General features: G+C 44.7%; 1 protein-coding gene across 1 annotated transcript in view; it reads left to right on the forward strand.

Moving 5' to 3' along the window:
• CDH4 (cadherin 4) overlaps nt 1-17,492 on the forward strand; it is a gene marked incomplete at both ends in the record, with an annotated part of 463,510 nt that overhangs the window by 360,463 nt on the left and 85,555 nt on the right. The window contains 2 exons of the mRNA XM_082326152.1: nt 1,749-1,904; nt 10,020-10,164. Of these exons, the coding sequence (XP_082182278.1) occupies nt 1,749-1,904; nt 10,020-10,164 (301 nt within the window). The remainder of the gene's footprint in view (nt 1-1,748; nt 1,905-10,019; nt 10,165-17,492) is intronic.

Raw genomic sequence — 17,492 nt, forward strand, 5'->3', positions numbered from 1 at the left:
TGGGGACTGTGGACTTCAGTTGTTGAACTGTTGAATCGGTTGCCGTCATTAAAACCACAGTTGTGCAAGCAAAGCTTGATTTTAATATACTCCTTTTCACCCGCAGATTTGCTAATGACAATTGGATTCATACCTGTCTACTTGGGTCCCTATTACAGATACCCACTGGGCACACAAAAACCGGTATAAACCATTGTGTGCAGCATGAGGGCACTTTCACGATGTCCCCAGTACCTCTTTTAAGTGATTATACCGGTGTAAGTCCAATCAGTTTTCCTTGGTACTAATAGCCTAAACAAGCAGTGAATCCTGTAGAGAAAAGACAGATGAAACTGTCTCCATTCCCTGACCTTCAGCTCCAGAAGTGTAGGTGCAGCACGAATCAATCCTGGCAGTGTCTAGTAATAACTGACATTATTAGCCGTTAACAGGAGCAGACTTATTTGGTGGAGGCAGTACAAAGAAAACAGTGTACAAACTTGGTAATGGTCCGGACAAAGGCATCAAAGGAGATTCTCAGAGGCAGGGGATCTGATATTATTCTGCACCAACACGTTCAGCATCTTGTCAGCCTCCCGCGTCAGGAGAGGAAGAAATAGCGGTAGGTCACATGCGGCAGGAGCGCGAGAGCAGCCCACGGCCCCGTCCCAATTCCTTTGCCTGGCAAGCGAAGCCTCCTCTTCCCTTGGGAAACGACCTTCGCTCCCCAAATTGGGGCTGTCTGGCGGGGCACGGGGGCCTCCTGCATCCCACTGAGCTCACTCGGGCTCCTCCGAGCGTGCAGCTGCCGTAGCAGAGATGCTAACGTGCACTCAGCTACAAGATTTCTATTATCTTCCCACTACTTCGTTGCATTCATAGACCTGTTAGGGAAAAATTTATGCACGTCGCTTTTCCGCTACCAAGGCAGTTTGTGGTGGTGCGGGGGGTGGTAATTTATTTGTACCTTGCACTTTCTTTCAGGAATAGTCATGCTGTTGCAAGAACTTCTTTCAGCATTTGATCAGAAAATTAAATTTGGGTTTAAAGAGATAGTCAGGGTTGCTAGGACAACATATTAACCTTCCTTTTTTATTTTCTCGGCTCTGTATCCAAGGTTCATATAATTCGACATGCTGTATTCAGTTTGTGGTGTTGTTCTCAGGGTATGGGGAGGGAAGAGGTTTCAAAAGAAATGTGCCAAACGGGCTTTTCCTCAACAAATAGTCGAATGAAATGGTAGCATCCCACCGGGCATTCCCAGCCTTGCCTTGTCAAGCCAGCAGGGTTGGACAGAGAGGGAGCAAACAGCCCTGCTCTTCAAATTTCATGGGAGCGTGTGTGTGCACAGTCACAGGGACCGAGAACATGATGTGGGAGCTTGCAGACAGCGTTTTCAGAAGTGATTAATGGCTGGGAGACTCCAGGTATGGCTGAACAGTTGGGGCACTTGAAGGAGCTTAGGGTTTCAATAACATGTAAACAGCGTTTTTTGTGCATATGGGTTCTTCCACATCTAAGGCAAAAAGTCAGAATTTCAATGATTCCTAGAGAATCGTCATGAATAAAAGAGGAGAAAAATAGCTGAAAATATGTGGAATACGCTTTTCCTGGCTTTTCCCCAACGCTTTGGCGTACAGCTCCCTTGTCAAAATTGACAGCAGTATTACATTTATGCAGCTTTCAGGCTCAGATCTTTAAAGTTGTTTAAACATCCATATGGCTTTTGTCCAAAACTTATCGATTGCTGTCTTTGTTATTTCATCCAGATTCGTTCCGATAAGGACAAAGAGATCCATATCAGATACAGCATCACTGGAGTGGGAGCCGACCAGCCGCCGATGGAAGTCTTCAGCATTGACCCTGTGTCCGGCAGGATGTATGTGACTCGCCCGATGGACAGAGAAGAAAGAGCTTCCTACCATGTAAGCATAAAACAGCTAGAGTTTTATCTAGGTTCACAAACTCGAAGCAAAACCGTACCAGAATTGCTGGGTTCAAGAAGGGACATGCAGCTTTGAGAAGACCGGGATCTTTGTTCAAAATCAGAGCCCAGTTCACGGTTTGGACTGGCTCCCTGTGTCGGCAGAGACCCGAGGAGCTGGCTGCACAGAGGCGCTCGGGCTTAACTAAGAGCGCGAGTCTCGGTCTCGCTCTGCCGGGGCAATTGTGTGTGTGTGTGTGGAGATGCTGGCTTTGTTTCTGCTTTCCTTTAGCGTAACCTGCCCTTGCTAAATCGGCCAAACCAATGCGCAGCAGCATTAAACTGATGTCCTTTTCGGACACCAAGTCAGAGTCCTTTGTTTAAAGTGGTGCAACTTCGCGCTGCTTATTAAATCCATGCAAATTTATGTGTGGAGCGAACCCCCCAAAACCATGAGAAGCCAATCACTACATTAGCATGTCTTGGGAAATTACTAATTTAAGAATCGTTACTGCAGCTGAACATGCAATAATTGGTATAGTCATTTTTCATTTTAAATCACTAGGAGATGTTCAGGCAGTATGATGGGGGTGTGTCAGATAGGTTTTTAAATATGCAGATAGACTAATATTAAATATGAGGAAATTAATTAAGATTAATTACACTCAAAAGTGGTGCCTCACGCTATCCTAGTTCATAAAATGCTCTACCTGCAGAATACTTAGAGTGTAATTGGCCATTATGTTTGGATATAAATCCTAGCCCCTATATTGCACAGCGTAATTGCACAGCAGATACAGTCCCACAAATTGCTAAAAAAATGTGTTGCACCTTGCATGATAGCCTGGCAAAATTTCAAACACTTTCTGCCTCTACGCTTTAGTTCTTTCCTGGAGTGGTTGTGAAAGGTTGTTTCATGGATTGCTTTGTATCAGCATTAGCCACATCTATCGGCATCGTAATAGCCGTTCCCAAGGATGCCGTAATGTCAGTGAAACGGTACGGGTCACTTCCGCTGACACCATATTCCTAACTGCGCCGTCGGAGATGCACATTCTGTCAGCTTTATCAGGTATCCAGTTAACCATGTTGACACAGCTTCTGGACTGGGGTGGAAGGATAAAGAAAATAGATTACCTCTTTAGTTGGGTGGAAAAAGAGATTTCCCCTGAGTAAAAGAAGATCTGAAGGAAATTATTTTATCCTCTGTGAACAACAACAATTATTTTGTTTGTTGTGCCTAGGAAAATATGAAGAGAGGTTGTTTCGAAAAAGGAATATTTGAGATACAGTGTGTGTCATCTCAGCGTTGTTGATAGTTTCAGCAGTGCCAGGCTATTATAACAGTGTAGTCGATAATACAGTACACAAGTTAACACTTCTGATGGAGCCACTGTGATGTCTACTGTCAGACACTCTCAGTCAAAAACATAAGATGAAAAAGATTTTGTCCTCCATAATAACAAATCTTGTGTTGATCACTTAACCTACCGGTTACAGTGAATTCAGTAAACTGAATTCTCACCAGTTGAGAATTCAAAGGTGACTGGATAAGCCTGCCTTGTACACACCGCAGGATTTCCAGCCTTTTCTGTTCCTTACGGAAACCTTGAACTAGTGGCATCCATATATAAATAAGCATATTCACACTGCGAAGGTTACAGGAAGGTGTAGTTTATAGAGAGTGAATAACTGGTAAGTATGGTATGAGACCTTAGAGACAGGAATAGTGAGTGACAGAAGATCTTTGTTAGCAGAACAGTAGAAGGTGATGGAGGACATTTTAAGTCATGGCTGTAAACAATCTTTAGATCCTTCAGCCTCAGTAGCAATGATGATTTATTGAACCATCAACCATTCATTTAATAACCCTTTACAAAGCATTGCAGAAACTTACAGTAGGATTGGACAATCCTAGAAACTGGAAAAAATTAGGCCAGCTTCCAGAAAGAAGATGCAGTCCAAAGTCTTGGCTGTTGCAAGTTTTGGAGAAGGCAATGAATTTATGCCACTTCATATAGCTGAGTCTGTAATTGAAAGGAAAGGCAGACTTGGAGCCAGGCTTATACCGAGTACTGGAAGAGCAGTGACTGAGGTCTAGGCTTGAATCTGAACTGTAGAGCTTGGCCATCTTTAATTGGTTTGACATCTGCTGTAGAGTTTTCTTTAGCTCGGATTAGTAGCTTAACTCTTCAGCTGGGGTAAAGGATGTCGGTGGAGCTGCAAGGCACCATCCCTGGTCTCTTTTACCCAGTAGGACAGGGGCTTCTTGTCCGATAGGGGCTTGCTGCTCTGGGTGCATTTATACGGCTTCAGATTTTCTGCAGTCCTAAACAACATGAAGTCTTTTCAGCATCTCTGTCACTACTGAGTGTTGTCCTTGCTGTTTTCATTCCCAGGTAATCTAAAAACTAATTATAAAAAAAAAAAAAAATAATTTGCAAGTGTTTGTGAGGCTACATATGAAGAGTTCTGTTTCATTAACTCCCACATTTTCAACACATATTTTCTTATGCATAATTATCTGCATTGCTTCAGGACTACCATTTTTAAAATACTAGTGTTTTAACTCTCCCCACATTTAGCAAGCCATTTGTCTGATGAAACCTACCTTTTTCCCTAAGGTGAAACAGATTTTTTTCTAATTAGATCCAGAGTTCTGTAGCAAAACTTCCCCATACATTTTCAAGATGGTTCTTGAACTTTTAGGGAGGCTCATTCCGAGTTCGATGTATGCAGAGCTGTATATGCCTCTGGGACTCGGGGTCTGCCCAGGTGCAGCGTGTGCTAGCGTTGCTGCGTTAACCCCCCAGCACAACCGGCAGTGGTAGTGATCGCAAGTTCAGCTGTATTTTGGCCTCATCTGTTTTCTCGGCTGCACTGCAAACCAGAGTACAAACTCTCCAGGGAGCTTGCAGACATCCCAGATGCAGAGTCAGCTGCCAATGAGCAGAGAAAAATGAGAAGGGCTTTGCAGCCACTTAACCAGCACCACGTTGCGGTGCAGAACTGCACGTGTTGCGCTGAGTGATGCTGTGGGAGCTGCTCCAGCGTCTTTAGTGCCCGTGTCTGGGGACGCAGCCTTGGGGCACGCTCCCAGCACAAGCGCGAGCTCGTTCCCCCATCGTGCTGCCGTCTCACTGCGGCAGGCATGTGCTGTTGCATCTCCCCTTCCAGTCAGCCCTTAATGTTTATGGCATGCCAAATGAGTTTCAGCAGGTAGTAATATTTAATATACATGAGTTCTCTTGGCCTTATTTAACTGCGTTCCCAAAGTCCCGTTTGTACTGCTGACAGAATTAGTGACTCTGAATGTCTTTTCTGATCCAGACACCAGTTTCATACCAAGCTGCAGTTAGGCCTGGCAAATACCAGGAATAGTAAATTGGCAGGTTAGTTTTCCAAGACGTTTTTCAAGCTCTGTTTTCGAAAGACATCAACATGAATGTGTCAGCAAGTAGTCATTGCTTGTGATACTCAAATAATGTGCATTATGGGGAAACTTTGAAGCAAGTCCTAATCCAGTCCCAGACACATGTGTTTGCCTTCAGCATCAGACTGATCAAATACTGTCTCAGAAATGGCTGGAGCAGAACGGGTGGGTTATAGTCTGAGAAGGAGTTGTTTGAAGTGCAAGGGGACAAAAAAGTTTACTAGAAATTAAGGGATACAAGAGCTAATTCCACTATTTTGAACCGAGTTCTAGTGAGTAATGGCAGCCATTTGTGTCACAATACTCTAATTTGAACTTTTAATCACAATTAAGAGCACACAAATTAGGCATGACATTGTATGCTTATTGCTTAAAGGCTCTGTCACTGATTGATAATGTATATTTGTATTAGTAGTATTAGTGCATAAGTGATATTCATATTTAACACAATTCACTGTGTTGACTTTGACTAACTACCTTCAGATACCACCAGCCTCCAGTGTAATCAATAATCATGATACTGAATCATTTGTATGCCAACAGCTACATTTACACTGGAAGCTGTCAGTAGAAAAACCTCAGAGACCTGTGGTAGCTGTTGCTGAATATGATAGCAATGATTGTCATACTTTTAAACAATATTTGTTGAAGAATATCGAGCCAGCTCCTTGGCTGGTGTACAGCAGAGCAATACACCAGCTAGAGATTAGCTGGCTACCTGTATTAATTTTTCAGAATCCTCTGCAAGGTATTTCATTTGATATTATTTATTCCTTTTCTACTCCTGTCACATTCTCCCGCTGGGGGACAATGTAAATATTTCAAACCAACTTTATAAACATTTCTTAACTGCGTCTCCAGCTAGCCACCAGCTTCCATTTGGATACTTGTGCATGACCTGCGTCTGGCATGTGTCCTGTGGCCTTTTCAGGGGTGGCTTTTCCAGCTCTAAACGGAGGTGTGTCTGACGGAGCACAGCCATCACATTTTGTGCCTTGCTGTGCTGGTTTTGGCTGGGGTAGAGTTAATTTCCTTCATAGTAGCCAGTATGGGGCTATGTTTTGGAGGTGCGCTGGAAACAGTGTTGATCACATAGGGATGTTTTTGTTGTTGCTGAGCAGCGCTTACACAGAGTCAAGGCCCTTTCTGCTCCTCCCCGCACCCCAGCAGCGAGCAGGCTGGGGGTGCACAGGGAGCTGGGAGGGGACACGGCCGGGACAGCTGACCCCAGCTGCCCAAAGGGCTGTCCCACACCACAGGGCGTCGTGCCCAGCGTATAAAGCTGGGGAAGAAGGGGGACGGGGGGGACGTTTGGAGTGATGGCGTTTGTCTTCCCAAGTCACCGTCACGCGTGATGGAGCCCTGCTTTCCTGGCGATGGCTGAGCACCTGCCTGCCGATGGGAAGCGGTGAATGAATTCCTTGGTTTGCTTTGCTTGTGTGCGTGGCTTTTGCTTTACCTATTAAACTGTCTTTATCTCAGCCCACGAGTTTTCTCACTTTTACTCTTCTGATTCTCTCCCCCATCCCCCTGTGGGGAGTGAGCGAGCGGCTGGGTGGGGCTTCGTTGCTGGCTGGGGTCGAACCACGACACTTGCCCAGTGCTGCCAAGCACTCACATGCGTCTGCTTTTCATCCCATCCATCACTCCACTACCAAAACACCCACTTGGTCACAGGTGGGAGCAGATGGCAGCCTGAGCTGCAGAGCGCCGCGTTAGACTCAGGCTGCACCTCGCACAACTGAGCCCTGTCTCAGCATCTGAAGAATGACTCCAGAACAACGCGTGTTCTCCAGCTTGGGTTTGCCTCATTAATACAAAGAGTAGGGCAGGAGGATAAGGGAGAAGATGAATTAAGGAAGGGAAATGTAGTATCTGATCTGCCTTGGAGTTATAACTAGTTTCCTGGTGGACAGATTGCCCCGCTGGAATCCCTTCTCCCTTTGCTCCCTCCACTGGGAACCGTCTCTGTCGAGGAATGGTCTCTAACGAGGAATGGTCTCTAACGAGGAAGAGCTCCCATTGAGCTGAGTTTAGATTCAGCCCTGTGGCTCAAGCCTCTCTTCTCCCTCTGCTGCGGTTGGCACTGACCACAGAGGAGCAGCGTGTTGTGGAAGGATACGGAGGCGTTAGAGAAATGTTAAAAGAATATGAATAGAGAAAATTCATGCAAGCAAGGACAAGAGGAAAAAAGAAGAGAAGTTCATTGAAGTCGGGCAAAAAAGTAGCAGAAGAGAGAAGAGGGGTGTGCAGAAAGGGCAGCAGTATCAACTGTGTTGGAGGGCAGAAGAGCAGCTACAGACACCCAGACACCAGCACAATCCAGGACGTAAAGGCGCAGGGTCTGCTGCGCGGGGCTCGGGGAGCGGGTGCCGTCCTCCTAGCTGCCCAAAAGCCGTTCGTCAGGGCACCAGTGCCCGCACCAGCGCCCGGGTCCCCAGACACTGTCCTCCCTTCCGTAACCCCCGGGGCAGAGGTGACGCTTGTGCGTGTCACCGCAGGTTTGATGGGGTTCCTGCGGTCTCGCTTATTGAATCTTTTTTTCCTTGAGTGGAGGCGGTAACGCGCTTGTGGGTACATGTGCTTAGTGAGTGCAACAAGCAGATAGACCTGCATTGCTGAGAAATCCCTTACTCCTGGAGATTTCAAACAAAAGCTATCGAATGTAATTAAAAATTTGCAGGGGGAGAGTCAGATCTGAGGGGGACGATACCAGCTTTGCTCTCTGCTTTATCTCTGAATGGAACTGTTTCCGCTGCTGGAAATGCAGCAAGAGCGAGCCCAGTGCTGCCGCAGTTTGAAGATAATAACTTTAATTTTAGCTCCGAATTACTTTTTTTCAAAGGCAGTCTGACCTCTGAGTGCTAAAGTTATTGAATAGCTACATCTGACGTGATGAAGGGCAGCTCAACAGGTGGGAGTCAAAGCAGTTTGTACGCAGGCAAGAAATGCAGATATTAAGAGCATTACAAGTCATGAAACACAAATGGTACGTCCTGGAATGAAAACGAAGCCAGACTTCTTCAGTCTTTAAAGAAAAAGTGCTGCTTAACTTCCTTTAAAAAAACTGTTCTTCTCCCAACTCATTTCACGTGGCAGTTCGTTCTCTTTACTTGATGGAATGTTAGTCCAGCCCATCCTAATAGCGTGCAGTTTCTTTTGTTAAGCTCCGGACTTCTGAATGCCGTACATGAAGGAGAAGGTTGCATCAATCACAGCACAGCGAGAGCGAAAGACGGAAACCAGTGCTAATGCAATTAGCACATTTATTTGTCATGCATCAGAGGAGCTAGAGACCTCCTTGGCACAGGAGCTCTGACTCCCGGCAGCGTCCTGATGGCCTGGGGAGCTGCTGGGAGGGACAGAGAGGCCTCCTGCCCTCCGAAGGCACGAGCCGGTGTGTGTCGGCACGCTCGCGGGGCTTGTAGCAAACAAAATGCTCACGGCGGGGTGGTGGGTAGGTCCCCTGTCCCTCAGCCCCGCTCTTCCAGCCAGCCCCTTGCACCAAGATAGCGTCCTCTGAAGCCTTCGTTCTTCATCCTGCCAGCCTTGCGGGATGTCACGCAGCCGTCCTGAGCGCCGTCGCCGATTTTCGTGGCAGTGTGGGGGTTCGGCAATGCTCACTGGTGCTGAAATGAAGAGGGGTGACAAACAAAATCTGCAGCGCTCGCACCCAGGCGATGCCTCTCCGCCGCCCAGCCATCGGCAGGGGCCGTGCAGCCCTTCCCTCGCTTGTCTTTTTTTTTCCTGCAGCCGACATCGGCAGCTCCGTTCAGCGCACACCATTTAGAGTAGCCATCTGTTCCCTTTAATGAGAAAGCTATCCATTTTTTTCACCTGATTACTGATTGTTCCAGACTATTGTTGATTGCTTTGTTTTATTAATTACTCATTTTGACATGCTGTATCTGTCCCTTTTGTTCAGAAAACAGATGCTCTTGTTTTCGAGTATTATTGCTGATGGTTATTGCTAATAAGATAAAGCCGCAGTTCCACTTTAACTGGGGACTTAACACTGTGGCTCTGGTTATTGTAATGCTTCATCACTGGATATTTTAGTTAAGCCTGAGAAAAATACTTCATTCTTAGTGCCACAGGGGCTCCCGTCATTTGAAGGGAAGGGACTTTTTTTATGTCTTTTGGTCCATAGAGCAATGGGGTCGGTAGCTGTTGCTGTTCCTAGAAACCGTGATTAAACAAAGAATAAACAATACTAATGCCATTCTGAAATCTCTTCGCTTATTAATCCCTGTTATTGTGGGTATGAAAGGCTGCAGGTTCCCATAAGAAACCTCTCAAGTCAAACTCATTTCCTGGCTGCATTTGGAACTAAACAAAATTTGCTTTTCAGATTGTCAGACGAGGTTCACACGTCTCAAAAATTAAAACATAGTGGTCTATTAGCAGTGAAGGAGATAGCATCACTATACTAGAGTTAAAGCGTTTCCACTGACAATTGCTATTTTAAAATATTATTTCAATATTATGTTAAGCCTTGAAAAAATGTCTGTGTGTAGAGTCTAGATGGAAACCACGTTGCTGCTTTCTGCTGGAATTAGACACCCGCTCAGTTCAATTTTGAGAAAGTATTTATGAGGTGAAGTCAATTCCTACAAAACATGGTCTCTCATTCTGCGACAAATCCAATTGCTGATATTATGCTTTCATTGTGCTTATTCCCAGCTCCGGGCTCATGCGGTGGATATGAATGGAAACAAGGTGGAGAATCCTATTGACCTTTACATCTATGTGATTGATATGAATGACAACAGACCGGAGTTTATAAACCAAGTCTATAATGGATCTGTTGATGAAGGCTCTAAACCAGGTACAGTTGAAAAAAAGTCTTAAAGTTATCACAGGCTTTCAAACATTAATCTGGCGTGGTGGCTTTGCCTCCTTTTGAGGTAGAGGGAATGGAGGAGAGGTTTTGCTGTTGCTGGCTCTTTGTTGAAGACTGGTGGAGGTGAGAACAATCCGGCTGGTAGCGCGCTCTCTGGATGCAGAGAAAGTGGAGACTTAGATTAGAGGGATCCTGGATCCTGTGGTCCCTTCCTAGATGTGGAATTTGCAAAAGCAGCAGTTTTTGTAGAGTAATGCTCTGTATTGCCATTCTCATACGCTCGTTACCCGTGTACAGAGCTGTCATTCTAACTACAGAGTACTGAAAGCAAGCCCGGCAGTGGCCTTTCGCTGACCCTGTGCCTGAAATGCTGAATGTCTGCCTCCTTGATATTTAATCCAGTCATTTGCAAACTCAATATCTGGCACCCAGTCAGACTCCAAATAGGTCTGTGTCCCAAAGTGTGAAGAAAATACTTTCCTATTTGGGGCCTGATGCAAACCTACTGAAGTGGGAACATTCCTGCGGAAATCGCTGGCTCATCCTCTGTCCCCATGGACTTTTCTTACAGAGGGTGGAATGGGGAAAAAAACAAAGTACACGGAATACAAGTGATAATTTTTATGCTAACATGTTTGTATGCTTGGAAAAATATACAGTTATAAGGGTCTTCAATGTTTTCTTTTCAATTATATTATTGCTTTCTTATTTAAGTGCAGTGTAACCCTGCAGTTTCCAATACGGTAGCAGCTTGGTTTTAGCTTATTGCTGAGCATAACTAATATGAGTGTATTCATTCTTTAAACAGAAATTATGCTGTGAAAACTGTCACCAGTACATTTGTAAGTCTCCTGAAGTCGGAGGGAGATTTTTCCAAGACAAATTTCGTCCTCGGTTGTTTGCCAGCTGAGGGGTTAAATACCGCGTGACTTTGTTTTCTGTCAGCAAACATTTATCATGGCTTCTCCGCTGCCTGAGGTGTCACAGGAAGGTCTCCGGTGGCCACTGGTTTTAACAAGGTGATTCACAGTCGTGATTGATTGTCTTTCAGCGTTGTGAGGAATGGGCTGCTGTGGTGTCACATAGTGGGGACAGAACGTGACATTATTTTTGAGGAAAGGCTAGGTACGGCTCCCTTCCTGATGTGCTTTGGGAGGTGACGTATCAGCTTCAGAGTGCTGATCCCGGTCCTGCTCGGCAGAAGGGATGCGAGAAGTCCCTGGGCTGATGGCTCTAACGACATCTTCCCGGAGGATTTTCCAGCCTTCATTTGAAGGCCACTTTGGGGCATATCAAGGTTTGAAGATTGATACAACATTTCCATAGCAAATCAAATTTCTTACATCTTATTCTAGGACAGATCAATATTCAAAGTGTTCCCAAATGTTTTAAGTAGCTCTGCTCATTTGTGTGAAAGAAGCAGTAAATTGCATCCTCTTCTTGTCTGAAATCCAGATAAGCCTTTGAGCTATTAAATCAGAACAGGATAACTTTGCCTACAAAACACTTGTGCCTCTGCTTCTACCACTGATTTTTGGTATTCTGTATCCCAGGCTGGAGTGCTTGCCTTTAAGGCAGGTAGGTAGAAAGCAATCTGTTTTTATTCAAAAGCAATTACATTTGTCTTTGATGTTTTGTTGTTTTTTGTTTTTTTTTTTTTCTCTCTTTCCTGTTTAATCGGTATTCTTTTAAAGGTTTATATTACCATTGAATTTCTGTTCTTTGCCTTTGTAGAACCTCCTGGGAAGTTGGGTATCTGAGGCCCTCATTCCATGTACTTGGCAATAAACGTCATCAGGTGTCTTTGAGAAAGGGATAGAGAGGTCATAGAGTTACTGTGGGTGTCTGCGTGCTCCTCCTTTGCCTCCAAGTTACGTATCCCTGTTTTGTGTAGAGACACGTCTAGACAATGCGTTTAGCTAAGCATAGATCTTGCAGGGATTTGGAAACTTTTTTATAGTTCAGGATGCTTCAGACTATTATAATAACAAAGGAGGTACCAAACCAGCCTTTGCGAGAGAAAAAATACGTGGGCAGAATTCATGATCATTTGTGGCAATGGCTGACAAATGAAAGACATTGCATATTCTTAGAGGTAACACCAGAATGTGTTCAGTATTGATTCAACAGTAAGTTGTATATGTATCTATAAATATATATGTGCATATGTGTGTATATCCATGTATAAAGTACAGATTTGCTTCAAGCAAACTGAAAAATCTTATTATATGTTACAGGAGTTCAGCATTCATTTTCCACTGTTCGTTGCTATTGAACTATGCCTGAGGACTGAAAATGCTTCCCTGGATATCCTGTACAATTGTTATTTCTCACATCTTCCATATGCCCATTTATAATGGCTGTGATTAAAACTGCAGTCTTACTCGATTACCACAGTATCTGCAATGTTCTTGATAATTCTGCACACCTCTTACGAGAAAAGTAGCTAGAGTATTCGAGTATCCCAAATAAATGCTGACTCTGAGGGCAGCTAGTGTGAGCAGCCAATGACTGTTTGAAGTCAGTAGGAATTTTGCCCAGATGTAAAAAAAAAAGAAAAAAGGGACATATGGAGCTCAAGCTCTACCCATGGAAATTTTGCAGAGCAAGACAGTCAAAAATACACTGTTAAGCACAGACTGAGCAGGGCACAGTGACCTTGAGCTGCAGGGAAAGCCCCTGTAAGGCTTCAGCAGGATCAGTAGAGCAGTTCCCATTGCGAGCGAACAGGAAGGGGCTCTGCGGCGCTGCCGCAGCACCCCCGGGGTGCGGGGAGAGCGAGGGCATCCCGCGCGCAGGCTCTGCAGGCGGGGCCGGGCCTCCGGAGGATGCTGCACCACCGAGCGCGGCGTGGTCCCCTCTTAGCGGCTAGGATGCGGTGAGCTGGAAGAGCGCGCTGTGCCTCATCTCTGACCCTGTAGGACAGCTGCAGATTGTGCCTGACCACGGGAGGGGATGGAGGGTGGCCAAGATGGGACCTGCTGACTGCAGTGAGCGAACCAAGCAAATGGGAATGCAGGAAGGACGTGCACTCCAACCTGCGGCAGGGTGTGATACTGCTGGGCACTTAGCTTCCCACGGAAGAAGCAAGTTTGCTTTAGCCTCAAATACAAATATCCTTCAAAGGGGATTGTCCAAGAGCCGGAAGAATTGGCGGCAATGTGAAGAGACTCATTAGAGACAGTCTGATGGGGTTTAAGTGAAGGGGCTTCCCAGGCTGCAGAGCACTCAGGCTGCCTGGGTTTCCAAGGAGCGTGCTCTCTGCGGTGTGCAAGTCACATTGAAGCAACCCTTGACAGGAATAGAAAAGAAATCATCGAGTATTATTAATTATAATAGCTTGTTGTTGCTGGTTAAGATTATAATAACTTAATTGAAATAGTGTCTTACACCGTAGCCTAGTGTTCTTGAAATCGGGAGCTCATTCTTGTGGAGTAAAGTTCTCTGTAGTGTGAACACGTGTGTCACCGCCTGGCCCCTTTACATCCTCAGATGTGCGCTGGCTCTTAAACTGAATTGCATTTCTTTTTCCTTTTCTGATCCTCTCTGGAATTTTAATGCGTTTCTAGCTTATCTAGCCTAAGGTCATGCAGCTGGGCAATTTAAATGTGTAAATGCAGACCCCTCCGAAAATGCAGAACAGGAATAGTGATGCAGGATTTTCTTTGCCACAGGACCGTCTTTCTTCCTTACTCTCCCCGTCCACGAGTTGTTTTGATTTAAAGCACCACTGTTTGAAAGTGTATCTTAAAAGACCATGTTTTACTCATATTGAATAATGTTCTGCCTCTTTGAACTTTGCCTCTATATGAAGAACACAGCCAAGTCTTAAAAATGCAGCTGCAAGCTTGAGCTGAAATTCCCCTGGTCCCTCTGGCAGCCTTAATCAGCAAAGTTCTCCTGGAGCTGCAGAAGTTGCCTTTCAAGCGCTGATAAAGCGGGACGGGTTGCACAGCTTCGCTGCCCAGCGCCGCCTGCCCTGCGAGGATTCTGCTGCCCTTTGAAAGCCCACATCTCTGAGCCGTGCCACGAAGCTCCACCGCCTTGCGGCAGAAAGGAGCTGGGGCTTGGGGTGGGTTTTTCCCCTCTGTACAAAACCAATTACTGCCTGCCATGAGCCCAGCCCCTCCCCTTGTACCGCTGGGCTTGCAGCATCCCAGGGGTGTCCTTGGAGAGAGTTGTTTGAAAAGAAATTCTACAGTTTCAAAAAAAAAAAATTGCTCGATAAGATAGAATGAAAATGCTTAAATGTAAAAGCAAAAAGGGGGTTTAATTGCAAAACAACAGTGTGATGGAGAAAGATTATTTTGGTCACTGCAGAAGCTTAGTTTTGATATAACCAGCACAAAATGTACCTTACGGTAGGATGGGGATGTCTTATTTAACTGAAGCGTTCAGTTCTGAAAAGGTCAATGTGAAATGCTCCGCAGTGACTCCAGTGCTTTGCTCTGGGTTGTATCTATTTTGTTTTAACAGAAAGATTGTCAAAAATTAACACATCTCTCCAAAACAATTTGTTCCTGTCAGACTGGCCTTTTCCGTTCCCATTCATCCTTTCCACTCCACTAATTCTCTGGATGCATCTTGGTCCCTTTCAAGTCAAGAGCAAAAGTCCAAGTGCTTTCTTTTAAACTAGGGTTTCATCTGGCTCCGTCTTTCTCGTGGTGTTGTATAGGGTAGTTCACTCCTGCCACCCTCCCTGGGTGTGAAAGAGTGCCAAGTATGGACAGTCCTCCAAAATAAAGGAATATTAGTATTTCTTACATGAGAAATGTTGCAATTTAAAATTTCCCCATCTCCTCCTGATTTCATGGAACTCTGATACAATAATTGTTGATAGTGTGCCACGTGAAAAATTAAATAGCTGGGAGCCAAATCTATATGTGGCAAATTGAGTTAAAGAAATCTCATAAAAATAAGCAGTATATAAAAAACCCAAGGATTTTAAAAGCCGATTATTCTACTAGTGTCCCAGTTTGTTTATTTTATTTATATGCCAGCAGAGATTCCCTCAGAGATTAACACCATGGACTAATGCACAGATGGGGCCAGAAACTTGAAAGTCATCTGAATATTAAGAATTTAAATCTTTAGCCTCAGTGATTTGAACAGAAAGCCAATTATGACGCTGAATTAGTTTTCAAACTAAACTGCAATTTAAGGCTTGTGAAATTAATCTTTTAAGGCATGTAGTTGCATTTTTGTGTGTGTATATATATATATGCACGTGGGGCATTTGGATTTTGCATTTCTGGCTTGTTCCTCTTCTCCAACCTGACAGTGCGATTCATAAAGAGATGCCTGGTGTCCTGCAGGTTGTTCTTTCAGTGAAGGAGCAGCGCGGGTGTTGCCAGGTGGCAGGGGAGGAAAGGAAAGCAGCAACACCTGAGATCCAAAGAGAAGATGCTTCATTTTTTTAAAATTAATAGGACAGCGAGTGAAAACCCTTTTTTCCATTACAAACCATTCCAAAAACGCCGTAGTGCTGCTTATAATTGAAACGTTCAATATTGTTTTACCAGCTTGGAGGTAGATTGATTTTAGTACTCTTTATTTAGGAAGGTCTTAATTCAACAGAGCACCTGAAGAGGTTCATGGACCTGGGCTGACTCGGCTGCTGGCGGTGACGTGGCACGGGGAGGCCAAGGTCTGGGCCCGGTGCCCGTTCCTGCTGGTAGCACTAGGAGCTAGAAATAATGCAAATGCCGTATGTTTCGGAGAGATCATGTAAAGGTAAAAGCTTCAAGAGCCAGGGTAGTCTCAACAGATTCTCCCAGTTGCCCCAGAGCTCTTCACAGGTTGGGTGCATGACTTCTGGGTTCCTCACAAGCCTAAATACATGCATCAATGCAGTGCCATCTTCTGCAGCTTGGGTAGGTGCTACTCTTGTCCTTGCACTTTATACACTATTAAAATGGCTTTGTCCAGCCTGACTCTATTTTTGCACACATGACACACAGACCTAGGATACACAGTATTCTTTTTGAAGTTCTTTTGCTCAGCCAAGCACAATTTTAAGATAAGAAATTGTTTTTCTGCAGACACATGTGGTAGTGCTTTCCATTTTGTTTCGAGGTGAGTGGTTATGAAATCTGTGCTCTTAATTTCCTTTTCAGAAGCATCCAGTCCCAAGAGCAAGGAAGTGAATTATAGCACTGTAGGTGAGAAAAAATGCAAATCCCCAGACTGATGTTTTTTCCCTCCAGAAGAAATGGCCAAGTTGATATAAAGAAAAAAATGAGGAAATCATGTTCTGAGACCACTCTAGAAGAGAGTTACAGCACTGCAATAGCCCACTCTCTGCCTCCTTTTAACCAGCAGTTACAAATAATAGAGCATTATATATATTACAGTATTTATTTTCTATGATATGATGTTATATTACATTGTATTATGATATATTGTATATAATTATTACATTACTTTATAGTATATTGCCAAAATTGAAGGATAGGATTCAAGCCTCACGGAAGGTGTGTTAAGTCCCAGGTTTTGTGCAGCTGGGTCTGCATGATTTCACTAGTTGCATATGCCTTCAGTTAAGCATGAAACCTAGCTGTGCTTTTAAGCACAGTTCGGTGGTGGTGTTCAGGATATCCTGTCCTGAGTCACGCTTTCTCAATTTTTTGAATTTGCCCCTGGGAATCGAGAGGATTCATCTGCAGGAACTCAGCCAAGCTAAGGCTCATCGATTTATGCAGTCAAAACTGTTTGCTCAGAGGCTCAGCGTGCTTTTGCCCATCTTGAAGTTTTACTTCTGTTATTTCTCTGCGGTACACGGGGTCTCAGTAGGCTGCAGGCTGCTGTACAGGAGTTATCTTCAAACCTGGCCATGCCCACGGGTATGCTGCATTCGGTGCATCCATTCGTTTTCTCTCTGGAGAGAGTTATTTCATTTTTAACAAAATGAAGGTAGTATTTCAGTTCCGGGTGACGGCAGCCTCTGCGGCTTGCTCAGTCATCTCTCCAGACCCACTTGCTCTGTTCTCGTTAGGCTGACTCTTGCCTTGTTTGAGGCTGAGAATCTGATGTCTCCGCTAATTAGGAAGTGGCATCCTTTATGAATTAGGTTAGCTGCTTGAAAGGTCAAAATTTGCCAATGATTACAAAAATAACGGTGAAAGAGAATGACAGTAGCTATCAGTTAGGACTGAGGAAGTATCATTCAGAAGGAAAGTGCTGTTTCTGTTTAGTTTTCTATCTAGAGCATGTGGGATGCAGTTAAATTATAACTTGGTTTTGACGTCTTTGCTTTTCTAGCATGCTTTCGGCTCCTGAGACCTTGTTGCGATGAATGAAGTCACTGAAAGGGT

This window comes from Platalea leucorodia, assembly GCF_965183815.1.
Source record: "Platalea leucorodia genome assembly, chromosome: 13".
Lineage (NCBI taxonomy): Eukaryota > Metazoa > Chordata > Aves > Pelecaniformes > Threskiornithidae > Platalea > Platalea leucorodia.